This window comes from Canis lupus, chromosome 4, assembly GCF_048164855.1.
Source record: "Canis lupus baileyi chromosome 4, mCanLup2.hap1, whole genome shotgun sequence".
NCBI classification, from domain to species: Eukaryota; Metazoa; Chordata; class Mammalia; order Carnivora; family Canidae; genus Canis; species Canis lupus.
The window spans coordinates 36,631,076-36,644,054 of record NC_132841.1 but is presented as its reverse complement, the minus strand read 5'-3'; the positions used below and the strand labels follow the sequence as shown (position 1 = coordinate 36,644,054).

Here is a 12,979-nt window from a genome sequence, read left to right as displayed (position 1 = left end):
TAGCAGGGAAGGTGAGGGCCTACCTCTGGAGCCATACTCCTGGCCGTGTGACCTTGAGCTAATTACTTAGCTTTTCTGGGCCTTAGTCCCAAGGTCTGATGGAAATAAGAGTAATGCCCATCTCAGTGTTGTAGTGAGGGCTCTAAAGGAGATAATGGCTTCCATACTACAGGGCTAGGAGCTGCTGTTGGGGCCCAGGGCCTGGGTGGTATGGATAGGAGTGGCCCATTGGCAGTCTCCAGGTCTGGGAACCCAGTAGCTCCTACGCTTGCTTGCAGAACGTGACTACCATAGCCTGTGTGAGCGGCAGCCCATTGGGCGCCTGCTGTTCCGAGAGTTCTGTGCAACAAGGCCTGAGCTGACCCGCTGCATTGCCTTCCTGGATGGAGTGGTGAGTGCAGCCCATCCTGGCCTGGCCCTGAGTGGGAGGCAGAGGTCCCCAGATCAAGTGCTCTCCATCTCCTCACACCGTTAATGCGCCCAGACCCCAAGCTTTTCTGCCTCCCCCCTGCAGGCTGAGTATGAAGTGACCCCTGATGAGAAGCGGAAGGCCTGCGGGCGACAGCTAATGCAGAATTTTCTGAGCCACACGGTGAGTGAGCAGCGATGGAGGGATGACACCAGTGGGCAGAGCTCAGTGATGGAGAGAGGAATGACTGCAGCCTGGGCAGAGAGTGCCCTGGAGTCGCACCAGGTTCACCTGGCAGACCAGGGGCACGGAGCCCAGGAGGGTGGGCCAGAGCCGGTGGCTCCGCTTCACCCTGCCTCAAGGGTAGCAGTGGAACTGAGTTCAGCATCTGGGCAGGCCGGTGCACCACAGGCCCAAGATACTGGCTTTCTCTGCCCTGGGAGTGGGCAGCTGGCCATAGGACCCCCTGCACTGACCTATTTGTTGCCTGTCCTTAGGGTCCTGACCTCATTCCTGAGGTCCCCCGGCAGCTGGTGACTAATTGCTCCCAGCGGCTGGAGCAGGGGCCCTGCAAAGACCTCTTCCAGGAGCTCAGCCGGTAAGCCTCTCCCTGCCCACAGGCCTGGAGTTGTATCCTGAGGAGGGGGCTTCTGTGGGCCTGGAAGGCTGCGAACAGTTCAGCAGCTGGTGAGGGAGCTCAGCCTCTCACCCTAGCCTTGCATGCACTGTGTGAGCTTGGGCAGGTGGCCTTCCCTCTCTGTAGCATCTTCAGCTTCTGTATGGGTGCATGCCTCCCTTCTCTTTGGGTCAGCCAGAGGGTTGGCTCATGATGCTGCCTTTCAGGCCAAGCGTGCACATAGCAGGGGGTCTGGCCCATCAGGCCGAGAACTTGAGGTGTCAGGGGCTGACCAGTGGGCTGGAACCTCTCAACAGGCTGACCCATGAGTACCTGAGCATGGCTCCTTTTGCCGACTACCTCGACAGCATCTACTTCAACCGTTTCCTACAGTGGAAGTGGCTGGAAAGGTGAGCTCCCTGAAGGCTGGGAGTTGCTAGGACTCTCACGGGCCTTGGGGCCCTGCTCAGCCAGTGTTTGCTCTGAAATCCCATGCCCACAGGCAGCCAGTGACCAAAAACACCTTCAGGCAGTACCGAGTCCTGGGCAAAGGTGGCTTTGGTGAGGTAAGTGGCCATGCCAGAATCTCTGATGGAGTGGGAATGTGGGGTACGGTGGGCCCTGGACCAACCCCCGTCCCCAAACCCTTGTGGCCCCAGGAAGGGCACAGCTGGTCCCTATTTGCCCATCTGCCTTGGCTCCAGGTGTGTGCCTGCCAGGTGCGGGCAACAGGCAAGATGTACGCTTGCAAGAAGCTGGAAAAGAAGCGGATCAAGAAGCGGAAAGGGGAGGCCATGGCACTCAATGAAAAACAGATCCTGGAGAAAGTGAACAGTAGGTTTGTAGTAAGTACAGACAGGAGACCCCTCCCTTTCCCCTGGCCATGCACTTGCCCTGCCCTCCCCGCTCACCAGGCCAGATCTCTTCCTGCCCTTGGAAATACTTAGGAAGGGCAGGCTTGGGGTATTGACATCAGGCCTGGGGAGCAGGTGGGACCCCAAGGAGTGGCACTGAGAAGGATTTTTTGGGCGGCTGGTGCCAGCCTTGCCATCAGGTGGCCCCTGGCCCCTGCTTGAGGGCTCGGGTCCCCTCGGCCACAGGTGAGCTTGGCCTATGCCTATGAGACCAAGGATGCGCTGTGCCTGGTGCTGACGCTAATGAATGGAGGCGACCTCAAGTTCCACATCTACCACATGGGCCAGGCCGGCTTCCCCGAGCCTCGAGCTGTCTTCTATGCCGCGGAGATCTGCTGTGGCTTGGAGGACCTACACCGGGAACGCATCGTGTACAGGTTCTGGGCTTTGGCCCTCCCTGTGGGGGTCTGTGGCTGGGCACGGGTGGAGGCTATGAAAGGATGCCAGTGTGCTGGGGCTGTCATGGCAGGCATAAGCCAGTTTGAGCCCTGCTGCGCACTGGCTTGGGGCGCCCTTAGCCAGGCGGACTTGAGAGCTTCTGGGTCTGGCTCACTCACGGGAATGCTAGTGTTGTCACCCTTCTCTGCCAGTCAGCTTCCTGCTCCCTACATTGTTTCCTTTTCTGGGAAGCAGAGACTGTAATTCCTGCCTTGTAGCTGGTTTTAGGGACCAAATGGGATGATGCAGTGCAGTGCACAGAGCCTGGCATGGAGGGCTTGGCAGCAGAGAGCTCTGTGCATTGTTGGGATGTTCAGATGAAATCACTGCCAGTAACAGCCCCATGAGAGGACAGATGAGTAGCCCCTTTGACAGGAAATGTAGAGTTAGCCACCAAAGTCAGTCACCTCAGCACTAGTGGTGAGCAAAGCTCCTGGTGCTGCCTTCCCAAGGACCTGCTCTCCACTTGCCTGGGGACTTGCAGGATGGGTCCTAGCTGGACAGATCCCCAGGCTGCCTCCCTCAAGTCGGGGCTGTGGTGAGCGAGGGCAGAGCTGTCCCTCACCCTGATGATAAATGGCTTCTGCACCTTGCTGCACTTCCCATTCCAGAAGACAAGTGAGCTAGGAGGTGGTACCGTCCTGTCTGGCTCCTCTGCATTTTGAACATCTGACCCTGCCCCTCTCTCCCCACAGGGACCTGAAGCCAGAGAACATCCTACTGGATGACCATGGTGGGTGAGGGGGCCACAGAGGTGGGATGCAGTGGAGTAGGGCAGGGTCTGGCCCACCTGTCTAATGGGCCCCCCCCTGCTCCACCTACATTCAGGTCACATCCGAATCTCTGACCTGGGGCTGGCTGTGCATGTGCCAGAGGGCCAGACCATCAAGGGTCGTGTGGGCACTGTAGGCTACATGGGTGAGTCTCCCTCCATCCTTACTTCTTTGCCCTTTGGACCCCTCCACCTCTGTGTCTCAGGGAGTAGAAAGAGGTGATAACTCTAGTTTATAAATTAGGACCAAGACTCAGCCAGGACCCCACACACCTGCGAATACACACTCACCAAATACTGAGCTCTTCCTATTTGCTGGGCTTGCAGGTGGCTACCAGAGGAGGAGGAGAAGGGGCTGATCTTATCTTCTCAGTCCTGCCCTCCTCTGACCTGCCCAGGTTCAGAGAGGAAGTGCCCTCATATTCCCCTTGGGGATATGTGACACAGCAGACAGAGCCCCAGTCACCCAGGGCCCATCTGTTGTTTGTTCTGTGACTGTGGGCCATATACTGCTGCTCCTAGCCTCACTTTGCCCAACTATAAAGCACTCATACTGACTCCCAGGGTTGCCTGAAGATGAAAAGAGGGAGGAGGGGCAAAAACCCCCATAAGCCCACTGGCAGGCAGTAGGCACACAGCAGATGAGTTTCTTTCTTTCTATATTAAATCCAGAGGTTGCAAACTGGTAACCACACAGGCCTAATGTGGCCTACATTTGTACTTAAATCAAATTGTTTTTAAAACTATTGGAATGAGTTGCCAACATTTGATAGGCCAGACAGCTTCACATTATAAAATACAAACTTCTGACTTCTTTTGAAAAATCAGAAGACCTGGCCTCCTGCAGAGCCACACTGGCTCCCTTTGATGGGGCATGTGCTGTCCTATGCACTGAAGTCCCTACCAGGCTGTTTAGAGTGCCTGCTGGCAGGCAGCTGTTTGAGCTGATACCCCATTTGAAGTGTGTTGGGCATTCCCAGGGCCCCAGGGCTTGGTTCCTGCCTCCTGCCCAGCCCTCACTCCCATTTCACTCTGCCCAGCTCCGGAGGTGGTGAAGAACGAACGGTACACATTTAGCCCAGACTGGTGGGCGCTAGGCTGCCTCCTGTATGAGATGATCGCAGGGCAGTCACCCTTCCAGCAGAGGAAAAAGAAAATCAAGCGAGAGGAGGTGGAGCGGCTGGTGAAGGAGGTGCCTGAGGAATACTCGGAACGCTTTTCCCCACAGGCCCGCTCACTCTGCTCCCAGGTAAGGCAGCCAGCAGGAGGCTGAGTGGCCAGGCCTGGGGCTGGGGGGTAGCGGGCACTGCTCCCAGGCCACCCTGACTGCCCCTGCCCTGGTGCAGCTCCTGTGCAAGGATCCTGCTGAGCGCCTAGGGTGTCGTGGAGGTGGTGCCCGCGAGGTGAAGGAACACCCCCTCTTCAAGAAGCTGAACTTCAAGCGGCTGGGAGCCGGCATGCTGGAGCCACCATTCAAGCCCGACGTGAGTGCTTTTCACTCCTGATCAGGGTGGGGCTCTTGGAGGAGAGGTCTAGACACTTTCAGTGCAAGTGTCAGAAAACCCAACTCAGATGGCTTCGCCAATAGAACATAACTCACCGGACTCAGGCAGATGGAAGGCCTCAGAATAGGTGTCGCTTTTGGCATACCTGGATCTGGGGCTGCAGCTACATTGCAGGAATTCCCTCTTCCTCTTCCTCCCCACTCTACTGGCCAGGATGCAGTCTTTACTTCCTGGCTGCTCTCTCTAGGGGATGGTAGTGGTGAATCCAGCATTTCAGGCCCACATCCTAAAAATGTGCATTCATCCTGAATCCAGCATTTCAGGTCTCCCTTCCTCGGCCAGCCCGGGAGACACGGTGTACGTCCTGCCCAATAATTTCAAAAGAGGTCCTAAACGGGGAGAGAAAAAAAAAAGTCCTAAGGCTAGTGCTTATTGTCACTGATGGCTCAGAGGCCCTCAGGGGCCACACTTGGATCACTTGCCCACCTAAAGTGCTGCTGGGGGCAGGGGGAGGTCAGTCTCCTAAAGAATGCTGTTGCCAGCAGGGCTAAGGAGTTATTAGGCTGACTGAATTCTGGTCGCCCACCATACCTGGTAGTGCTGACCTCACCCTTGTGGAGTCTCAACCCACTTACCGAGTGTCTCTGCGGGCAGAAACATCCTCGAGTCATCATATTCCAAGTGGCATGAACCCGGCTAAAACTTGTGTCCAACATGGAGCTTATTGATTCATTGGGCCAGAAGATCCTAGAGTAGGGCCAACATCGGGGTTTTGTGTGATGTTGCCAGGACTTCATCTCTTGGCTCTCCTTCAACCTGTTAATTGTCCTCCCTCTGAATTCAGGCTGCTTTGTGTGAAATCACAGGGAAGGTTGTGATTGGCCAATATGAAGTTCTGTGCCTGCCTCCCTCCCATATGTAAGGGGACTGGGTCCTGAGATTGACACTTCACCAGGACCTCTGGGGAGGCAGGAAGGTAATGGGCAGACTGGACTGATGGCTGGCAGCCACACAGGAACTGTTTATTCACTCAGCCAATATCTGAGTGCCCATAAGTGCCAGGCCTCAGAGATAAAGAGGTCACCATAACCCGGTCCTACCTTCCTGTTGTGGTGGGGAGCATGGTGAAATAAAGCACTAGGACAGAAAGAATATCAGATAATATGAAAACAATAAACCCAGCTAAGAGGGAGACAAGGAATGGGGGGGGGGTGTCTCTGAGGACCTGATGGTTAGGCAGAAGCCTAAAATATATGAAGGAGAGCACCATGCAGAGCTTTGGGGTGAGAGCATTCCAGGGAGAAGGAGAAGCCTCTAGCAATAGAATAGCAAGGAGGCCAGTGTGGCCATAATGAGCATGGGCTGGGGGAGGCACAGGGTTTTATTCTAAGTGTGACAGAGGACCTCTGGGGACTGTACAGCAGGCCTGCAAGCTGTGGGGGCCGGCCCAGAGGTGGCGAATAGAAGCAAGAGGACAGCTAGGGAGCCACGCTTATGAAGGACTGTGTCTTGTAGGCCTCACCAGCACCCTGGGGTGTGGGCCTTGCTGTGAGTGATTGAACTGAGAGCAGCCTGCTCAGGGCCTGCCCAGCCATCAGGGTTACTACTTCCAGTGCACGTCATCTCATTTAACCTTGAAATCATCCCACCACCCCAGAGTCTTTTATTCAAAGCTAGAAATAAGTGCCCTGGAGTTTAACTTTTTAGAAGCAACAGATGAGAAGCAAGTTTGATGATGATATTTTTATTTTTAATGGTTTTGTTGAGATTTAATGCATATACTATATGATTCACTCACTCAAAGCGTGTAATTAAATGACTTTTGGCATATTCAAATTTGTGCAACCATCACCATAATCAATTTTAGAACATTCACATCACCTCTCTCCACCCACCCAACAAAAACCCTGGGTCCATTAGCACTCATTCCCCATTTTCCTCTCTTTGTGGCCCTGGCAATCACGAATCTACTTTCTTTCTCTATATATTTGTCTGTTCTGGACATTTCATGCAAGTGGTGTTATACAATATGTGGTCCTTTGTGACTGACTTCTTTCACTTAGTGTAATATTTTCAAGGTTTATCAGTATCGTAGGCTTGTATTAGTACTTTGTCCCTTTTTTTAATTAAAAATTTTTTTAAATTAATTAATTAATTAATTATTTACGACAGTCACACACACAGAGGGGGTGGGGGGCAGAGACATAGGCAGAGGGAGAAGCAGGCTCCATGCACCGGGAGCCCGACGTGGGTTTCGATCCCGGGTCTCCAGGATCGCGCCCTGAGCCAAAGGCAGGCGCTAAACCGCTGCGCCACCCAGGGATCCCTAAAAAAATTTTTTTAAAGATTTTATTTATTTGAGAGAGAAAGAGACTGACAGAGCACAAGCAGAGGAGGGAGAGGCAGAGGGAGAAGCAGACTCCCCATTGAGCAGGGAGCCCAATGTGGGGCTCTATCCCAGGACCCTGAGATCATGACCTGAGCCGAAGGCAGATGCTTAACTGACTGAGACACCCAGGAGCCCACCCCCTTTTATTTATTTATTTATTTATTTATTTATTTATTTATTTATTTATTCATTCATTCATTCATTCATTCATTCATTCATTCATGAGAGAGAGGCAGAGACACAGGCAGAGGGAGAAGCAGGCTCCATGCAGGGAGCCTGATGTGGGACTCGATCTCGGGACTCCAGGATCACGCCCTGCCCCGAAGGCAAGCGCTAAAAGGCTGAGCCACCCAGGGATCCCCTCTACCCCCTTTTTAGAAAAAGATTTTATTGGGCAGCCCGGGTGGCTCAGCGGTTTAGCTCCTGCCTTCAGCCCAGGGAGTGATCCTGGAGACCTGGGATTGAGTCCCACGTCAGGCTCCCTGTGTGGATCCTGCTTCTCCCTCTGCCTGTGTCTCTGCCTCTCTCTCTCTCTCTCTGTGTGTGTCTCTCATGAATAAATAAATAAATTCTTAAAAAAAAAAGAAAAGATTTTATGTATTTATTTAAGAGAGAGCATGAGCAGGGGGGAGGGGCAAAGGGAAAGGGAGAAGGAGACTCCCTGCTGAGCAGGGAGCCTGACATGGGGCTCAATCCCAGGATCATGACCTGAGCAGATGCTGAATTGACTGAGCCACCCAGGCACCCTTACTTTGTTCCTTTTTTTGAGTAATATTCCATTGTATGAATATGCCACATTTTATTTATCATCAGTTGATGGACATCGGGGTTGTTTTCACTTTGGGCTATTACGAATAATTCAATGAACATTGACGTGCAAGATTTGGTGGGGACATAATGTTTTCATTTCTCTTGGATATATACCTAGGATTGGAATTGCTGGCTAATAACTTTTAACCTTTTGGGGAAATGCCAGATTGTTTTCCAAAGCAGCTGTACCATCTTACATTATGATGTTGTTTTAATTGACATCCTTAATAGTAGGATTTAGAAAACAGTGTGAAGATAGAAAAAGACACTGGCCTTCTGGAGTGAAGTGGGCTCCCAGCAGAGGCCCCAGGAGTGTGGGGGGTTAGGAGGACTATTCTAATCCTCTGATTGGCCATGAAGCTTGAGGAGATGGAGCAGGCCATTGGGCATCCTGGGACAGAGGACCTGTCAGCTCCAGTTCCTGCATGGGGATGTTCAGCTGAAACAACCAGCTAAGATTGTGCCTGCACGCACCTCAGCAGTTGCAACCCCAGACAGCCATGTGTGGGTGGAGGGGGTACCTGTCACTGATGCCCCAAAGCACTGTGGGGGCTAGTTGACTACAGCAGGTCAGCTACTATCGGCTAGGAAAGGCATGGCCTTGACGCAGCCTCATCAGTCAGAAGCAATGAGAGTGGGACGCCTGGGTGGCTTAGCGGTTGAGCGTCTGTCTTTGGCTCAGGGTGTGATCCCAGAGTTCTGGGATCAAGTCCCACATTAAGGCTTCCTGCATGGAGCCTGCTTCTCCCTCTGCCTGTGTCTGCCTCTCTCTCTGTGTGTGTGTCTCTCATGAATAAATAAATAAAATCTTAAAAAAAAAAAAAAAAGCAATGAGGATTAGTAATGATCCCTGGTTTACAAAGGGGAAATAACCTCAAAGAGGAGGGACTGCCATGTTTAGGAAGTGCATGGGGTACCTAGTTTCTGACTCCAAATCAGAGAGCTGCAAGGGTCTGGGCACGGCCAGGCCAAGGCTGGAGTTATTTTTCAGGGCTGAGCTGCCCGCATGCGTGGGCAGGCATGCTGTGTGTGCATGCTGGTGTGTGTGTGTTGCTCCTGTCTGACTGCTCTTTCTGTCCCCACCAGCCCCAGGCCATTTACTGCAAGGATGTTCTGGACATTGAACAGTTTTCCACAGTTAAGGGTGTGGAGCTGGAACCCACTGACCAGGACTTCTACCAGAAGTTTGCCACGGGCAGTGTGCCCATCCCCTGGCAGAATGAGGTAAGGACCTGCCCAGCTGGTGTAATGGGCTCCAAAGGAGCAGCCCCAGAGGCAGCTCTCACAGCTGCCTGTGCTTCGGCAGATGGTGGAGACCGAGTGCTTCCAGGAGCTGAATGTCTTTGGGCTAGATGGCTCAGTTCCCCCAGACCTGGACTGGAAGGGTCAGCCACCTGCACCCCCTAAGAAGGGACTGCTGCAGAGGCTCTTCAGCCGCCAGGTAACCCCCAATGGTGTCCTATCTCGGCTCCTAACCTGGCTCCAGGGGACGGTGGGTGGGAGGCAGAGCTGGTGCCCGCATGTGCTGGGAGTGGGCATCTTCCAGCCATGCCAGGTGTGCCCAGGGTCTCTGGCCTCATTCCCGCCTGTCCCCTACCCCTGGCTGGGCTCACGGCCTCTTTTCTCTTTCCAGAGGTGAGCAGTGTGGGCTCCCCATGGGTTGGCCTTGCTGCCCAGCCTCGGGGAGCCACGGGCAGCCCTTCCATGGCAGAGGCAAGATGTGGGCGAAAGAAGTCTGGTGCCCGCTCCCCCCCCCCCCAACTACTTCATTTCCTGCACCCTGGCACCTTCAAGCTGCTAGCTTTGCTTATCCATCTGTCTCCCCATGTTCTGCCTCCACCATCTCCAGAGGAAGAGGGTCTGGATGGGACCTTGTTCTGGCAAAGCCTGAGATCCCCCTGGACCCTCTTACTCCAGCCTGCTGCCAGTAGCCTCTGCACTGATGTCCACCCATGTCTGGCCTGAGCTGCTGCTCCAGGCCCCTCATGGGGATCCCACAGCCCAGAGCGCGGCTCCGGGCAGCTCCTGGCAGGGCCGCAGCCTGGGTGATGGCACCAGTGGCTAATGGCACTTGCTCTGCCTCTCTCCCTCCGTGTCTTCCCCATCCCTCCAGGATTGCTGTGGAAACTGCAGCGACAGTGAGGAAGAGCTCCCCACCCGCCTCGAGCTCCCCACCCGCCTCTAGCCCCCAGCCTGAGGCCCTCACCGGTGGTTGGCGGTAGCAGCTACTCCAAGCACTGTTTACAGTTTTGCACAGTGGTCTTCCCCATTGTCCACGCAAGTTGTGGCCTGGGGAACACAGCGGAGCTCTCCGCAGCGTCCTCTGCCCTTCAGTCCCTGTCTGGCTGAGTTCGGCAAGGCCTGGGCTGTCCCTGGGACAAAGGTGCGTCCCTTCAGCTCTTGTCTGTGGAGCTCGGGGCTTTCTGTATTTATGTATTTGTACGAATGTATATAGCAACCAGACCATTCTTAAGACCCACCTTGGAGCTGGCAGAGGGGCCACTGCCAAACTCAGGGCTCCTTGGGCCCAGTGTGGACAGGCCAAGGCCCTTGAGCCCCCAGCACTGTGCTCGCCACCGCCGACCTCCGAGTGAGACTCCTGCCTGCCTCTGCTGCCCCAGGCTCAGGCCACCACCTCTGGGGTCCAATGTTGTCCCTTCTCAGCACTTGTCAAAGCTGGATCTGGGGCCTCTGTATCCCCTAGGCCTGTGCCAAAGTGTGACCAGAGACTAGGCTGGCCGTGGGACCCATCAGCCCACTGCCCAGGCTGCCCCAGATGGGTATGCCTCTGCCTTGCAGCTCCCAGGGCGCCTTGTCCTAAAGACACCTCTCATAGAAACGCCCCGGCCCGGGCCATGGGAAGGGGGGAGGAGGTTGTCCCTGGCCAACTCTCAAACATTCCAGACTCCCTTCTTAACAATAGACACGTGTGCCCAGCAATAATCCATCCCTCCCTGTGTGTGCCTGTGGTATGTGTGTGTGTGAGAGAGAGAGAGATTGAACGTGTGCATGAAGGGGGTAGGTCGAGGTGTGTGTGTGCCTATACCCCAGGCCCCAGTTCTGGTCCTTCCCAGATTGTGATGGCCATCCTGGTCCCAGTGTTAGGGTAGCATGGGATTACAGGGCCCTGGTTTTTCCATATTTAAAGCCAATTTTTATTACTCATTTTGTCCAATGTAAGCTGCCACGTGTCTCTGAGTGAATACAGTCGAGCACATACCTGGCCAGCCGCCCTGCCTGCCTCTTTCTTGCTCCTGATGTTCCAGGGGTCTTCCTGCTTTCCTCACCCTGCTGGAAGTGGGAAGGGATCAGAGGTGGGCTTGGTGGGGGCTGCCTTTCCAACATGCCCTGGACCCTTCCCCCCTGGCTGATCTTGGCATAGCCTCTCCAGGCAGCCAGGCTTTGGTGGCCTCTGGGCTCACCTAGTGGGTTTCTCAGCTTCCTAAATGGGATGAGGCCTGAGGGAAGAAGCCTGGGTCCCCACTAGGGCATGAGTCTGGCTCTGCCTTGGGGAGGCAGACTTGGCTGGCAGGATCCCCTCCAAGGCCAGGGTGGCCTGGAGACCGGTTATGGGCTTGGAGCAGCCTGGGGAGCAAGGTAGAAGCTGCTGTTAGAAACATCTGCTCACTCTGTCTCCCCTGGACACCTGTTGTGTGCTCCGCCCAGGGCCAGTGAATTAAGCCATCCCTCTGCCCTGGAAGCAGGAAATGTGGCTGGGCAGAGATGAGACAGTGGTGATGCTGGAAGTTAGGTTGCAGCAAGGGTGGGTAGGGACCAGCCATGAGGGCATCAGGGGTTCTCTGGAAAGTTGAGCTAGGTCTTAGAAGAGACTTATCCACCTGGAGACAGGGATTGGGGAACATCCCGTAGCCTTCCACCTATGCGAAGGAGATGACGGTCTATTGACAAGTGTGTCTTAGACTTCATAAACCTGTTGCTACTCCATAGTCTCCCAATGCCCCCAGCCCTCCAAGGATGCTCTGTAACCACAGTCAGGGTTTGTTCCTTGCCTTTGGGCTTGGCTCCAATGCCACAGGGGCCTCATGAGGTTTGTAGTTGGGCAGTTCTGGGTTCAAGTCTCAGCCGGGCCACTTTTCAAGCTGGCTTTGCATAGGCCCTTCCCTTGTTGAGAAAGATGGGTGTGATACCCATCACTTCACAGGGCAACTGTGAGAATCCATGAAAACAGCCAATCACCTCCCTTTGCCCCTGTGTCACTGACAGGACCCTTGCCAATTAGAGGATTGGGTGCTGGGTGCCAAGCTGACGGCTGTCTCAAGGGCAGCCAGAAGGCTGTAAGCACTGACTTAGTGAAAGGGGCCCCTGTGTTGGTGGCCCAGCTCTTGATGGTATGTGGAGCATGTGCTGCTGCTTCCGTTAACAAGAGGAACCAGAGAGGGCCATGCCCAAGGTCTTCTAGCTGGTGAGCTGCTATTGCATGGTAGCAAGGAAGCCAGCTGAAGATGAAGCCGGATCCTACCTATAATGAGTAATGTTGGGGCCTGAGGTGCATTTGCCCTTCCGTTTTGGTGGGAGGGCAGTTAGGTGTCAGTTGGTCAAAGCCTAGCCCTGAGCAGGTGTACAAGGGCAGGTGGGGACCAGTTGGACCAATAGGTCCCTAGAGCACTCCACCTGCAAGTGGGTCAAGACCTCCCACCAAGCTCCCCCCGTGGGTTAGGTGGGCACCCAGGGAACTGGTTGGCTATAGTCCAGTTTACCTTAAAGCTCTTACTTAGGGAGTCCATCTCAATGGTGGGAGCTGGGGACCCAAACGGAGACAGGACCCCTGCCTGTTTGGAGCTCAGTCTGGTAGGGAGACAGAAATGGGAACAGGTAAGCCCCAGTGTAATCAGCACTGTCGCAGACATGATTCTAGAGCTAGTGGGGCTGCGAATGCTGAGGGACTGGGGCTGGAGGACAACACCAAGCAGGGAGTCCTCTTGGCCACAAAAGTCTCAGAATTGGTTCCCTCCAGGAGACAGAACCAGAAGTACCTGGGTAGAGGAGCCAGATGGATGGTCTAGGGCCTCTGGTGGTTTAGGATAACTTGGGGTAGGGTGGGTGATGATGGGTGGGTGAAGGGAACGACGAGCCAAGTCTGTGAGCACCACGTAGGGCTTTGAAAG

General features: G+C 54.5%; 1 protein-coding gene across 4 annotated transcripts in view; it reads left to right on the top strand.

Annotated features, from left to right (window-relative positions):
- GRK6 (G protein-coupled receptor kinase 6) overlaps positions 1-11,080 on the top strand; it is a 28,492-nt gene extending 17,412 nt beyond the window's left edge. For 2 of the 4 annotated variants that reach the window (XM_072823981.1, XM_072823980.1), the window contains exons 3-16: positions 279-391; positions 515-592; positions 907-1,007; positions 1,343-1,435; positions 1,528-1,591; positions 1,730-1,870; positions 2,126-2,316; positions 3,073-3,110; positions 3,206-3,295; positions 4,190-4,398; positions 4,496-4,633; positions 8,940-9,077; positions 9,160-9,294; positions 9,967-11,080. In XM_072823981.1, the coding sequence (XP_072680082.1) occupies positions 279-391; positions 515-592; positions 907-1,007; positions 1,343-1,435; positions 1,528-1,591; positions 1,730-1,870; positions 2,126-2,316; positions 3,073-3,110; positions 3,206-3,295; positions 4,190-4,398; positions 4,496-4,633; positions 8,940-9,077; positions 9,160-9,294; positions 9,967-10,038 (1,601 nt within the window). In that variant the 3' untranslated portion in view covers positions 10,039-11,080. Of the gene's footprint in view, positions 1-278; positions 392-514; positions 593-906; positions 1,008-1,342; positions 1,436-1,527; positions 1,592-1,729; positions 1,871-2,125; positions 2,317-3,072; positions 3,111-3,205; positions 3,296-4,189; positions 4,399-4,495; positions 4,634-8,939; positions 9,078-9,159; positions 9,295-9,486 lie in introns of all 4 variants that reach the window. The other 2 variants (XM_072823983.1, XM_072823982.1) reach the window with 2 other exon arrangements.
- The last annotated feature ends 1,899 nt before the right edge of the window (positions 11,081-12,979 follow it).